Source organism: Ursus americanus, chromosome 18 (genome assembly GCF_024610735.1).
Source record: "Ursus americanus isolate L20-20 chromosome 18, mUrsAme1.1.p, whole genome shotgun sequence".
In the NCBI taxonomy this organism is placed as follows: domain Eukaryota; kingdom Metazoa; phylum Chordata; class Mammalia; order Carnivora; family Ursidae; genus Ursus; species Ursus americanus.
This window is the reverse complement of record NC_142144.1, coordinates 37420399-37434804: the sequence shown is the minus strand read 5'-3', so window position 1 is coordinate 37434804 and position 14406 is coordinate 37420399. Positions and strand designations below refer to the sequence as shown.

At 46.1% G+C, this 14406-nt stretch overlaps 1 protein-coding gene across 1 annotated transcript in view; it reads left to right on the top strand.

The window, feature by feature from the left end:
* ACO1 (aconitase 1) overlaps window positions 1–14406 on the top strand; it is a 54018-nt gene that overhangs the window by 29331 nt on the left and 10281 nt on the right. The window contains exons 5-17 of the mRNA XM_045780306.2: window positions 699–768; window positions 896–1079; window positions 1593–1732; window positions 3490–3661; window positions 4247–4347; window positions 5273–5389; window positions 6725–6884; window positions 8154–8289; window positions 8503–8587; window positions 9366–9522; window positions 10885–11009; window positions 13024–13128; window positions 13842–13984. Of these exons, the coding sequence (XP_045636262.1) occupies window positions 699–768; window positions 896–1079; window positions 1593–1732; window positions 3490–3661; window positions 4247–4347; window positions 5273–5389; window positions 6725–6884; window positions 8154–8289; window positions 8503–8587; window positions 9366–9522; window positions 10885–11009; window positions 13024–13128; window positions 13842–13984 (1695 nt within the window). The remainder of the gene's footprint in view (window positions 1–698; window positions 769–895; window positions 1080–1592; window positions 1733–3489; window positions 3662–4246; window positions 4348–5272; window positions 5390–6724; window positions 6885–8153; window positions 8290–8502; window positions 8588–9365; window positions 9523–10884; window positions 11010–13023; window positions 13129–13841; window positions 13985–14406) is intronic.

The window sequence follows — 14406 nt, the reverse complement described above, 5'->3', positions numbered from 1 at the left end:
GATTGCGATTCTCTAAATGCCTGTGCCTGCTGGCATTGCTGGATCCCTGTCTCCAGAAACAGAGGAACATGCCAGCCCGGGCCTGGCTCAGCTCAGAGAGGTGTTGTAATGAAGTCACTCATGGAAGGAATACAGAAACAAGGGTCCTTTCGGAGCGCGTGGGTGGTTCAGTCGGTTAAGCGTCTGCCTTCGGCTCAGGTCCTGATCCCAGGGTCCCGGGATCGAGCCCTGCATTGGGCTCTCTGCTCAGCAGGGAGCCTGCTGCTCCCTCTCCCCCTGCCTGCCGCTCCCCTGCTTACACTCTCTCTCTGTGTCAAATAAATAAATAAATAACTTTAAAGGAAAAAAAAAGAAAAGAAACAAGGGTTCTTTCAATATCTAAGCTGTTGTCATCATAAATGTCTAGAGTCTGTTCCTAAAAGCCAGGCTTTGTGTTTAAATTAGTTTCAACTTAAATTGACTTAATATTCACTACTCACCACGTTTTAAGGTATTGTAGGGATCAACTGACCCAAATAATAATTATTCTTTTTACTTTTGCCGGTTCCCACCTATTTCCCATGTGAATGAATGCATCAGTACCGCCCAGCAAGCCTGTGGACAAAATTTCCAGTGTGTTTGTTTGTTTATCACCGATGAGTTCGACTGATAACATTTTAAGCCTTAAAATTTATACATTTAGCTTTTTTCTCTGACAGGACAGACAGTTTACAGAAGAATCAAGACCTGGAATTTGAAAGAAATAGAGAACGATTTGAATTTTTAAAGGTATGGGCGGAGTTTGGTTCCATTGGTTGTTTCTCTATATACGTGGGTACAAGGAGAGGAGCCAAGGAGATGGGCTGCGTAGAAACGCATTGGGTATTCATCGTGTTCTTTCCGTTCTCGATCCTAGTGGGGTTCTCAGGCTTTTCGCAACATGCGGATTATCCCCCCTGGCTCAGGAATCATCCACCAGGTGAATCTGGAGTATTTGGCGAGAGTGGTATTTGATCACGATGGCTATTATTACCCAGACAGCCTTGTGGGCACGGATTCGCACACTACCATGATCGATGGTTTGGGTGTCCTCGGCTGGGGTGAGTATCGTTCCAGGTTCCTATTCCATACATGCTATGGAACATATAGAACATATTCCATATGTTCTATAGGGTGTAGCTTGATTTACACCGATACCGAAACATCCCGAGAGCATGACTTTGCATGATCTTTTGTCTTTTGTTTACTGCTGGATTTCCAGTGCCTAGAAAAGTATCTCATGCCTAGTAAGCACTCAATAATAATGTTTGGAAGAGTGAACTGGAGTAAAGGTTAGTGTCATTTAGAATAAATGCAAATCACCTGAGCTGTTTGTTGAAAATGGAGACTCCCGAACCCCATTCTGCACTTGGTATAGAATCAAGGGGATTGTGATACAGGTGTTCTGTCTGAGAAACACTTGTTAAAAATTCTTTAGAGGGAAATAGAGAAAAGATAGCTGTTCTATATAGAACCCAGATCTGCACTAGTAAAGCACTGTAACGGGGTTGGATTATGCTTGAGGGATGGAGTGAAGCACACTGAAAGCTTCTTCCATCCCACCTTCCTTGCAGGAGTGGGTGGAATCGAAGCAGAAGCCGTCATGCTGGGCCAGCCCATCAGCATGGTGCTTCCGCAGGTCATTGGCTACAAGCTGATGGGAAATCCCCACCCTCTGGTGACATCCACTGACATCGTGCTCACCATTACCAAGGTAACGATGGGCTGCTGCCTCTTCCGTGCTCTTGGACCGTCTCGGGGACAGACGGGAGCAAATGCACGACGGAGTCCCTCTTGGTTTCCATGTGCTCTAGGAAACAGTATGTTGATTATTTTTAAAAAGAAGTGAGATAGGGGAGAGTTCTGTGGTTACGTTTTAGACATTTATGTTCATTTTAGTCTTCCGTGGCTGCGTGGATCCTTTTCTTCAAAAAAATATTTTGAAAGTGTGAAAGAGTTCAAATACACAGAAGTTAAAATGGCATTCATAGGCCCCACCACCTAGACTTAACAGATGGTAACATTTTGCCACATTTGCTTCCAAGCTCTCCCTGTGGGTATATTTTTTAAGAAATAAAATGAAATATTTATGGCTAAAGCCATCCTCCGCATTCCTAGAAATAACCGCTATCCCAAGGTTGTAAGACTCATTCCCAAGCGCGTGTTTATACTTTGACTACATTTTTCCACACGGTTCTTTATGTGTAAATAACAAACTGCTTCTGTGAATTTAAGGTCTGACTTTTTAAATTCCCTTCTCTGTATTCGAAGTTACATTATTGTAACAGATGTTTCTCCACGCTGGAAATAGTACTTTTTTTTCTTTTTCTTTAGCTTTTGCAAGAAATAATCGTGTGTGTGTGTGTGTGTGTGTGTGTGTGTGTGTGTGTGTGTGGTTTGCTTGCTTTGCAAAAGGACAAGAGTTTCATTTTGCAAGATTATTAGGAAAGTGATACTTTTTTATTATCACAAACGTATTTTTTTTCTGGTTGTATAGTTAGGAGGCTTGGAGTGTTAGGGATAGCTACTATCCTGTTAAAGGCCAAAAAATGTTTCTCTGTGATACAGTCTTTATGGAATTTGGAATTGCATTTGTTTGAATACTGTAGTTTATCACAGATATCTGTGCATTGTTCTCCAATGTAGAATAACGTAGGACTTGCCCACAGAATGTAGCAGAAGTCCACCTAATCTAAAGAGCCTGTCTGTGCGGTTGTCCACACAGTCAGTGAAACTGGCTTCATGCAGGGCCAGGTGAGCCACGGAGGCCCCAGCCCTGGCTGATGGCATGTCTGGAAAAGAGATGGGAGTCAGACTGGCTAGATCTTTTGGTTACAATTAACTTGTTCAGGAAATGTGTTCATTATACCCTTGAAAATAAGCCTCTTAATTACTCAACTAACGCAAGACTAGGGTGAAAGAATTTATTTAATTTTTAGCACTTCTAGGTGCTTCCAGTGATCTCATTAGAGAAAAAGTCCTTCTCATTGTGGAAAACTTTTATTAATGTTATTTGTGTTTTGGGCATTCGTTTTTTTTTTTGTTTTGTTTTTTGTTTTGGTCATAATTGTTTGACATAATTTTAGATTTACAGGAGAGTTGATGTAAATACAGATAAAACAGGGAGTTCCTGTTACCTTTCTCCCAGCTTCCCCAAAAGTTAACATTTCACATAACCATGGTACATTAATCAAAATGAAGAACCTTGGTACGACACTATTAACTAACAAGAAACTTCTCCAGTTTTTTCAGTAATGACCCTTTTCTGTTCCAGAATCCAATCCTAAATTCCCCATATTTAGTTAGCATTACTTTTTAAATTTTATTTTTTAAAGTAATCAAAAATACGTTGGGCCAGTTTATCTTTTATGTTTACTCACCAGGCTAGTTTATAAGAATTACAAAGTGCTAGTTCTGCATTTGAAAGATGGGCTGTTGAGTCTGAAGCTTTTCTCTTGTTCTGCTGCTCAGCACCTGCGCCAGGTGGGGGTAGTGGGCAAATTTGTGGAGTTCTTCGGGCCAGGAGTAGCCCAGTTGTCCATTGCTGACCGAGCTACGATCGCGAACATGTGTCCAGAGTATGGAGCCACTGCTGCCTTTTTCCCGGTTGATGACGTTAGCGTCAAGTACCTGGTGCAGACAGGTAAGTGCAGACCCGTGAGAGCAGAAGGCCCTGGGTCAGGCGTCATGGAACTCGGAGGATCAGAGCGCTGCCTTCTGCCTCTGTCCCTCGGAGTGCACAGGGTCACATTTATTGGTTTTTTTTTTTTTTTTTCTCTACGGAATCAAAATGGTTGTTGGGATTTCAGAAGCTATGACATAGACATGGTGTGGCCAATAGAAAAAGCTCAGATATTCTGGAAGCCTCGGTGTCTGTACTGGTCTTCTTCTACTAGTTATTTGACGGGAAGCAAGTCATCTTACTAACGAAGGTGTGCTCTCGTAATGACCTAAGCCTGAGGTCCTCTGAATGAAGGACGATGACCAAAGAGAGGGGGAGTATTTACAGGTAGGACCAGCCAGAATCTGCTTCAGAAATAGTCCAGATCAGTTAATGACCCCTAGTAAACAGCAGCATCAGCCAGAGAGTCAGAGTATTAGACAGAAAGTCGAAATACCAGCAAAGCTTTTAGTGTGTGTGTAAGGGAAATTCACCTTACTTGTGCAATTGCTGGTGGAGAAAGTAATTAACCTCTGTTACTTGTTATTTCTTAAAATACCCATTTAGGTCGTGATGAAGAAAAAGTAAAGCAGATGAAAAAGTATCTTCAAGCTGTAGGAATGTTTCGGGATTTCAGTGACTCCTCTCAAGACCCAGACTTTGCCCAGGTATGAGAGAGTGCATTTCCTTTCCCTTGAGGCTGTGATTTTAGTTGTGTATGTTTTTTTCTGAGGGGGCGTACTTGTAGGAAATTAGTCACTGCCAAGTCATCACAGAAGAACAAGGCTGTAAAAGACTGAAGCAATTAAGAAGATAAGGAATTATAAACATAAAATAACTTCTTCCTTTTCTCCTGGCCATTGGGTTGAGTGTGTGCCCGCTTTCTGACCTACTGATTGACCCCCTCGTGTGGAAGACCTTTGAAGAAGGGCTTCACCAGCAGGAGCGGGGCTGTTTAAAGGCTCGGCTCAGCACTGTAGATGGAAAAGAAATGGGGGTTAAGCAGAGCAATTAGTTCTGGTTTATCCAGTGACTTACTTTCATTCATTTCTGGGGAGCAAACTGAGTCCACATTTTTCTCGACAGGCAAGCCCAGAGGGTCACCTAGATGTGGGAGCCCGGTTTTGTTTCATGGCGTACTGAGGGAAGGAAATACTCGACTACACCCAGGCCCATTGCCTGGCATTGATGACTGAATGGTGGCATCCCACCAGTTCTACACTTTAGAAAAAAGTACAATGGTTTATGTATCACTTTTGTAGAAAACCCGTCTCAGACTAAGCTAGGCATTAGAAAGGATGCATTAGCTGCTTTGCAAAGATGAATGCCTAGAAGACGATGGCCAGCTCGGCCCACTCCCTGGTCTCTCCGAGAGGTGACAAGGTTCCCTGCCTGTCCCACACCACTTACGTGCCCATCCTGATCTTTGGAAATTCATTCCTAAAGTATGAAGAACACTGAGTCCTTGTTTGTGAATGTGATGGTTTAGTTTGTTGTTGTGGTTGTGGTGTTTTCGGTTCTCTGGCCCAGCTTGCGTTTTCTTTCTGAGGGTACAGTGTCAGCTCTTGAGTTCCTTCTCTTTCGGGTGGACAGGTTGTGGAATTAAATTTGAGAACGGTCGTGCCTTGCTGCAGTGGACCAAAAAGGCCTCAGGACAAAGTTGCCGTGACTGACATGAAAAAGGACTTTGAGAGCTGCCTCGGAGCCAAGGTAGGGCCGGGGAGAAGCATATGGAGGTCCCCCGACCCAGGCCACACCCCATGTCTTAGAGCCCACGCTGCTTTCCACCCACCAGCGATGAAGCTTCCCGAAGCCTGATGCTGAGGGCATTTCCTCTCCATCGTGAAGTCCTTGGTGCCTCTCCCGTTAGCCAAGAGCCACGCAGCTTCCTCAGAGCCCTTTACCGTCTGTGAACACAACTCAGCCCACCTTTTTAAAAGCACACCTGCTTTTCGTATGACTCTCATCACACTGTGCCTTCGACTTGCCCCAGCTTTTCTGGCTGTTGTACTTTCACTCATGCCCTGCCTCCACCCACCTGCATGGTTCCGCCCCCTCCCTGCATGTCGGGGTCCATCAGTCTCCACAGCATGGCCTCACATCTCAGAGCAGAAAGTCATTGGTCCCTCGATTGAACCTTCATGGCATTTGATCTGAAACCCTTGGATGGCATCCATGTTCTTAAACTTACATTGCTGGTCCTTCATATTATTTGCAGGGCTGACTTCCCTTATTGGACCATATATTTGAGTAGAGGATTTGTGTCAGAATCACCTTCGTACTGCACAAAGTACCTAGCATAACGTCTTGTACGCAGTAGGTTTTCAATGAACATCTCCCCAAATGATGATTAAGATATGTGATAAGTTTTATTCTTGGGCCACGAGCATGATACCACATAAACGTTCAGCTGTATTTGATTAGCCTTACTGACCATGATTAGTCGAATCTGGCCAGAAGGACACATTTTTCTAAATTTCCATCATGTTAGAATCAGTGGCCTTGGTTCATATCCATGAAACTCTACAATAATGTCATCGGGTTTAGTTAGACTCACTTGGAACTAAATTTGTAATTGTAGCATTTTTGTTTTTGTGATGAGAAGTAAGTAATTGTTAATAGGACTTCAAAGCAGAGTAAGAGTCAGAAATTATGACTGCCTTTTATAAAGATTTAAAAATAATGGGGATACCTGGGTGGCTCAGTCAGTTAAGCATCTGCCTTCGGCTCAGGTCATGATCCCAGGGTCCTGGGATCGAGTCCCATGTCGGCTCCCTGCTCAGTGGGTAGCCTGCTTCTCCCTCTCCCTCAACCCCTCCCCCTAGCTTGTGTGCACTCTGTTTCTCAAAAAAAAAAAAAATCTAAAAATAAAGAGGACTTTGATTTTTCTGTATAGCATTTCAGAGTTCACTGGCTGAGATATTTATGTTTTGTTAAAAATTGGCTTTTAAAATTATAGTTACCAAGGTATTTCTTTTTTCTTCTAAAGTGAGAACATTTCACTGTGGTTTTTTTTTTCTTGCATTTTTTTTTTTCTTCCCACAGCAAGGGTTTAAAGGATTCCAGGTTGCTCTGGACCATCATAATGACCATAAGACGTTTATCTATAATACTAGCGAGTTCACCCTTACTCATGGTTCTGTGGTCATCGCTGCCATTACTAGCTGCACAAACACCAGTAATCCATCCGTGATGTTAGGAGCAGGTGAGCGCATCTGAATCCCTCCCCGTGCTGATGTGGATATGTGGGCGGAAATCTTTCAAGACATTATCCTGGGGCTTACCTGAATCTACGCATAGTTCCCCGAACCTTGTCTTTTCCAGATGCAGAGATTTGTTGGCCCAGAAGTGTTTACACAATAACGGGTGTCCAAAGCAAAGTATCTAAAGTAGAATACATAATGCATACTAGTCTTTAGAATTAACGCAGGAAATAAGTAGAGGAAAGAAAAAATGAATTTCCGGTAAAGCTTAGAATCTTGTGTCAGACTCTAGAAGAAAGAAAACTGTTTTCAGTTCACAGATTAGTCTCTGTAAAACCCCTGATAGTTTTTGTACAGTGGACTTCAGTCTGTCTTAGAAGTATTGTAAGTGCATCTGAATTAGGACACAGGGCACTGGTTGATAAAACTTAACTTGGCTGTTGCGCAACTCTGGTCAATAGTTAATATTTACATACAGAGTTTTATTAGAAGTCTCTTTCATGTCCAGATTTTTTGATCATTCCCAAGAGTTCCTGTTGTGTCCGTAGACCAAAGATCATCCATCGAGGAGTTTTTTTTTTATAAAGTGCACAAGTACATAAGAAAACCTTCTTCGTCCAAGAATTCATCTGTCGATCCCTCAGCTTTTCACGTCTGGAGCAAACAAGTCTCCTTAGGTCACCAGCTTGTCTATGGCCTTTTGTGCCTTTTTACCCCACTCTTCATTTCTTTCCAAATTCTGTGACATGTCATAAGAGAGCACCCAGTGTCTCCGTGATAGTCTCTGTATTTGCCAAAATTCCAGTGGCCTAGAGCTCTTGATTTTCTACTTCAGAAGAAATACCTGGGGACTAGATTCTTACTCTAGACTGACTGCACTCCTCACCAACCATTACACAGTTCATATCCTTTCAGAAAGGGCCCTACCAATTTTTTTCCATCCAAATAAAATGTAATTAGAAAGATTGCTTCACCCTCCAAAAGTTAAAAACTTATTCTGTAATATATTCCTAAATGTTTTTAGGTTTATCTCTTTAAAAAAAAAAAGCCTATCGTTTCCATTTTGAGTTTACCGCGTTCGTGTAAATGACTTTGGGCCAGTGAGCTGTTGATTAGTGCTAGGCAGCAGAGATCGCAGACAGCGCCATGGACGGGGCTTTGTCAGGGGTGGCAGGTGACGCAGACCAAGGGGTGGGTCTCTTTCCCGAACCCGCCCTGGCACCTAGAGTGGGCGGCCACCCCACGCTGTCTCGGTGTTTACCATTTCACAGGACTGTTAGCAAAGAAAGCTGTGACTGCCGGCCTGAACGTGAAGCCTTACATCAAAACTAGCCTGTCTCCTGGAAGCGGGGTGGTCACCTACTACCTGCGAGAGAGCGGGGTCATGCCGTTTCTGTCCCAGCTGGGGTGAGGAGGAATTTTCTTTCACACCATCGCTTCAGTTGTATTTATTCCACATGTTTCTCAGGTGTTACCTTGTAACACACGTCAGCTTATCTGATGGTATCTAATGAGTCTTGCAGCTGGCGAGTAGATTTAAATCAGAGGTCTCTAGAACTGTCCCCAGCACAGCGGCTCGCTGAGACTCACTCTCCGTCCTGCTTCTCTTCCGGCGCCTAGCTTTGACGTGGTGGGCTACGGTTGCATGACCTGCATCGGCAACAGTGGGCCCTTACCCGAACCTGTGGTCGAAGCCATCACGCAGGTAATGGTCGAGGAGTCTGTGGGGCTTCGGAGCTGTTGGCTCGTTCCATATGGTGTGCGACCAGAATGCTGGTCATCTCAGGAAGACCCAGCGCAGTAGGGGATGTGTTTAGACGTATGGTCTTTGGAGTCAAGCTAACCTGACTAGCTCTTGACCTCGTGCCTCAGTTTTCCCAGCTATAAATTAGGGATGATGATAGCACCTGTTTCGCAGAGTTGTGAGCACAGAGATGACTGGGTGTGAAGGACCTGGCGCAGTGCCTGGCACGCATGGGCTCTTGGACTACAGATGGCTCCAGAGCTGTGTGTCCCTCGTCATCTGAAAACTGGCACAGAGTCACACATGTCTCCACGCAAATAGTGCAATCAAAACTACATTGCATGGGCTTGATTTTTGTCCCATAAATTCTGTAGCGTTGAGAAGCACGATTTGGTTTGCATGAATTACGGAACAACAGAGGTCAGTGTGGTTTCCTTTAGCTTTCAACTGTTGGACTTTCCCTCCTGCTCTCAGGCCCTGGGTGGCGAAATCGCCACGAGGCTGCCCTGTGATGCACCTGGGATTTCCTCGGGAGCAGAAACCATGTCTCTTGGTGTCCTTTGACCCAGAGTGTCTCCCCAAGGATACCCGTGCGTGCTCTTCTCCCCACAGGCAGAGGACCAGGTGAAAGGGAGGTTAAAGAACTCCCCCCATGATGGGAGAGTTCAGCAGGTGGCCTAAGACAAAAGCCTGGGCAGCCCCTTCTCCATGTGACCGATCTTTCTCTTGCCGGGCACAGGGAGACCTGGTCGCTGTTGGAGTACTCTCTGGGAACAGGAATTTTGAAGGTCGAGTCCACCCCAATACCCGGGCCAACTATTTAGCCTCTCCGCCCTTGGTGATAGCCTATGCGATTGCTGGGACCATCAGGATCAACTTTGAGAAGGAGCCACTGGGTAAGATGTCGGTTGTGTGGCTGTCCTTGTTTGTTTGTTTGTTTTCCGGTGAACTTGAAAATACTACTCTAGGGAAAGTAACCACTTTGGTTAATAAATAACGAGGCATAGAACTAACAAAGATGAGGAGAGTCTTTTCTTTCTTCCCCCATACACGGCGAAGACAGAACTGGAACAGACAAGGATTGACTGAAGGACCAGGGACGACAAAAGGAAACAAATCCGGAAAGTCAGAGAAAGCGTGCTGCTCTGGCTTCTTCCCCAGTTCTCTTTCCAGCTCCTGCTTTGATCTACTGCGGGGCACTGTTTTAACGGATCCAGCGTAGTTCACCTTCCCCAGATCTGGAGAAATGACGCTTTGTTTCCTTTCCTCTGGAGGTCGCTGTGTCCTCCTCCATCTGTTCTCAGTAGATTAAATAATACGAAAACAGCACCCCTTCAACTGAAATTACCACCAGAGCTATAGTTGATGCTCATTATGTGTGGATTGGATATTTGCAAATTTGCCTCTTCACTAACATGTACTTTAGCCCCCGAATCAAGACTCATCTTGCCTCCATGGCCATTTCCGGACACGTACAGAGGGGTGAAGACTTGACTCCACGTGCGCGTTCTCAGCTGCAGCCGAGCGAGGCAGGGCTCTGCCTTCTCCTCTCAGCTCTCATACTGTAAACACGTATCCTGTCCGTGCTCTGTGTAGTGCCATGTTTTTCCACATTCTTGTGGTTTTGGTGATTTCACTATTTTTTTAAAGATTTTATTTATTTATTTGACAGAGAGGGAGACAGCCAGTGAGAGAGGGAACACAAGCAGGGGGAGTGGGAGAGGAAGAAGCAGGCTCATAGCGGAGGAGCCCGATGTGGGGCTCGATCCCAGGACTCTGGGATCACGCCCCGAGCCGAAGGCAGACGCCTAATGACTGAGCCACCCAGGTGCTCCATCGTGATTTCACTTTTTAAAACAGCCCCCAAGCCTAGTGCCGAAGTGCCGTCTAGAGTACGGAGGCCGAGGAGGCTGGGGGGTGCCTTGTGGGAGGCAGACCTTGTTCAAGGCATGAGTTGTAGTGCTGCTGCCTGGGACGTCAGCATGAACGCATCAGCAAGATGTACTAGGTAAGCTGTCTTGAAGCAGAAGCACACATGAAGCAAGGTTACGTATTGATCAGGTGCCAAAAACGTTGTGAGGAGAGCCTGTCAGGAGCCTAACACACATCCCCCGGCACCAGGGATTCACGCTTCATGACAGAGTTTGCATGGACTTCACAGAACGTGTCTACCATGGAGAATGGGATTTGACTGGATGGATTCATGAAAACGGGGTATTAAATGCAGTTGTTCTCCTTAATTAACTTGTTTTCTGCAGGGGTCAATGCAAAGGGACAAGAGGTATTTCTGAAAGATATCTGGCCAACCAGAGACGAGATCCAGGCGGTGGAGCGGCAGTACGTGATCCCCGGCATGTTTAAGGAGGTCTACCAGAAGATAGAGGTAGGTCCCGCCCGCTCTGCCCTCACGGGTCCAGGGAACAGCCACCCCTTTGTGGCATCTCTGCAGACCCCGAGGCCGATGGCAACGGACACTAAAGAAAGTCACGTTTCTTTCTTCAGATAACGAAGGAAGTGGTTCTCAGTCCTTTTCTCCTGTGACTTACATTTTCGCACACCCCACACTCCCCAGCCGTTCCCCGATTTGGACAAGGCCCCAGATTTGGCTGCAGCCCGAAGCAGGGAGGCCTCAGGTTGTGTGTGATTCCTAGCCAGCTCGCCGTAACCGCCCCCTCCTCAGACCCCTGGCTGTTATGTCAGCTGTGGGTGAGGGTCCCGGGTGTCACTCTAGCATGTCACTGAGGTAGCGTTCATTGGTTGCATGCACCTCTCAGAATTATTTGGATGCTTAAAAAAAATTAAAAAGCCACTGAGGAAAAAGCACCAAACTACTGAAATAAATAAACCTTTCTGTGCATTTGACAAATAGGGAGAAAATGTGTGGGGCTCAGTATCATTTTCCGAGACCCTTAGATGTTATTCCTTTCTCTGCTTTCTGTGTTAGGCTGACCCAAAGAACGCTGACTGGGGCTTGGGTTTGACATAAGAGAGCAGACTCTCTGGGGAAGAGGGTCCAATGGGGTCATATTCATGCACTATGCCCTCCCACAGGTTGCACATCGGGACATGGTACGAGCAAGTTTGTTGGGTGCTGGGTTAAATGCATTTCTCCAAAGGCTGAGGTCATGGCCTCGTGGACGGTTCAAGCTGACTTTAATGCTTAGCAGCTGTCACTTGCCATCCAGTGTCCACACGACCTAGACATCTACTTCCCCAAATCTTCAGAGAGTAAATGATTCCCCCTTTGGTACAATCTGGATTATTGTCTCCTAAGTTATATTATGTCTATGGATAAGTTATCTCTTGCTGTGCAACAAATTTTCCCAAAACTTAGAAATCGTGTTCATTAAATCTCATGGTTTCTGCGGATCAGAAATCATGTGTGGCTTACCTGGGCACCTCTGCCTTCACAAGGCTCCAACCAAGGTGTCCTTTGGTGCTGCAGCTCATTGGAAGGCTCAGCTGGGGAAGGTTCCACTTCCAAGGCCACTCGAGTGGTTGTTGGCAGGATAATAATGCTTCACAGCTGTCCGACTGAGGGCCTCAGTTCCCTGCTGACAGTTCGCTAGAGGCCTTCCCCATTGCCTTGCTCGGGGGTCTCTTCACAGCTCACAGCATGGTCCTGGCTTCTATCAGAGCAAGGGGGAAGGGGTGAGACAGAAGGCAGTCTGTTTATAACCTAATCTCGGAAACGAGTCACCAGGCTCGGCCCACACTCAGCAGGAAGCGATCGCTCAAGGGTGTGCATGCCAGAAAGGTCGGGGGCAGGTCCTTGGGGCCATCTTCGAGGCTGCCTGTCACAGTGTATATGTATTTTTAAGTCATCTGGCATGACGTCTTAGTGTAAAGGAGCTCTTGCGTGTGACTAGAATAAGAACTGTTTGGGTTTGGTTTTACGGAAGTACAGTTGACACACAATATCACATTGGTGTCAGGTGTACAGCATCATGATCGGACGACTCTGTGCATTACCCAAGTGTAGCTACCGTCTGTCACCATTCTACACTATTACAATACCGTTGACTGAATTCCCTACGCTGTACCTTTCATCCCCGTGACTTCTTCATTCCACAACTGGAAGCCTGTACCTCCTCCTCCCTTGTACCCCTTTTTTGCCCATCCTCGCACCTCCCCTCCCCTCTGGCAACCATCAGTTCTCTGAGTTTATGGATCTGTTTGTGCCTTGTTAGTTTTCTTTTTTAGATTCCACATGTCAGGGAGATCACGGTGTCTGTCTTTGACTGTTTCACTTGGCGTACCTAGAGGGTACTGTGCTAAGAATGATTTTTTATTGTACTCTTAGAATATGTAGTTTCTGCTTACATGTCGAACTTTCCTTAGAGTGGAATGTGATAAGATTTGCTTTTCTTTCTTTTATCTTTTTTATTGTTGGTAAGACCGTGAATGAAAGCTGGAACGCCTTAGCAGCCCCATCGGACAAGCTATATTGCTGGAACCCCAAATCTACATACATTAAGTCGCCACCATTCTTTGAAAACCTGGTATGACTTTTTTTATTTTTAACAAAATAAGTTTCTCAAAATGTTTCTTCATAAAGTCTACTTGATTACCTTCTGCTCTTGCTGTAACTGCACCTTCCATTGAAACCTTTACAAACCCAAGCAGACAATACGGCGAGAGCTCTGAGAAGCTGGCGTATTTGGCTCTAGTGGACTTGCAGTGTCTCCGTCCTGTGGCTGTGCAGACACGCCGTGGCCATCCCGTACCACCTGGACATAGACTCAGAAAAGTCTGAGGACTGACTGTCCCAGCAAAACATCCCTGGGCCTGCTAGATTTAAACCTTATACTCAAAACAACAAGGGAAATCTTACTGATGACTGATGATCAAGGAGTCCATGCTCCCCGGGTGGGAAGAGGAGGGGAATAGAAGTCAGGGTTCTAGCTGTCCTCAGCATCTGAGTTCCCTGGATGTGGAGACAGAGAAGGTCATTTGCGGCTGCATCTCTGTCTTTTGAGGGAATAGTCCCAATACATTGCCTCCCTTCAAGGGTGGGGTGTGAATGTTTTGAGTAAATTCACCTGGCTTCTCTAAGCACCCCTGATAAAATGAAAAAACCTAGAATTTTCTGTGCAGCGATGTAGGTCTGTCATCCGGTTCAGGTCCACGGAGGACCGTGGAAACTGTTGAGACTCCCTTGGTGACTTGCTGGAGAAAACCTGAGCCGGCGCTAACTTGCTGTGTTCTTTGCTAGACTTTGGATATCCAGCCCCCGAAGTCTATAGTGGATGCCTACGTGCTGTTAAATTTGGGGGATTCTGTGACAACCGACCACATCTCTCCGGCTGGAAATATCGCGAGAAACAGCCCCGCCGCTCGCTACTTAACTAACAGAGGGTAAGTGTGAGTGAGGGGAAGAAAGACTGAAAGGCAAAAATGGAGTGAATGAGGCCAGTATTTCTTTTCACATGTTCTCTTTTGAATCAGACACTGGTTTTTCACCAAACCCTGAGGCTTGAAAACCAGTCATCCGTTCTGTGTGCTGCTTCCCCGCGTCCTTGGGAGATGCCGTCAGCACAGAAACCCCAGCAGAGGGGACCTTCCTTCTGCGCAAGTGTCCCCCTTAGAGTCCAGGCCCTGCTCTCCGCCTGCGGCGTACTCGGCGGGGGGGTCCCCTGCCCTGCGCCGCTGCTGACGCACCCAGTGACCGATCCTTCAGTCACAGACTGACTTTAACGGGGACTCTACCGTGTCATCTGCTGTGCTCTAATACGCCGACAGTGATCGGAGCCCGTGCCACATCGGACGTTCCACTGGAA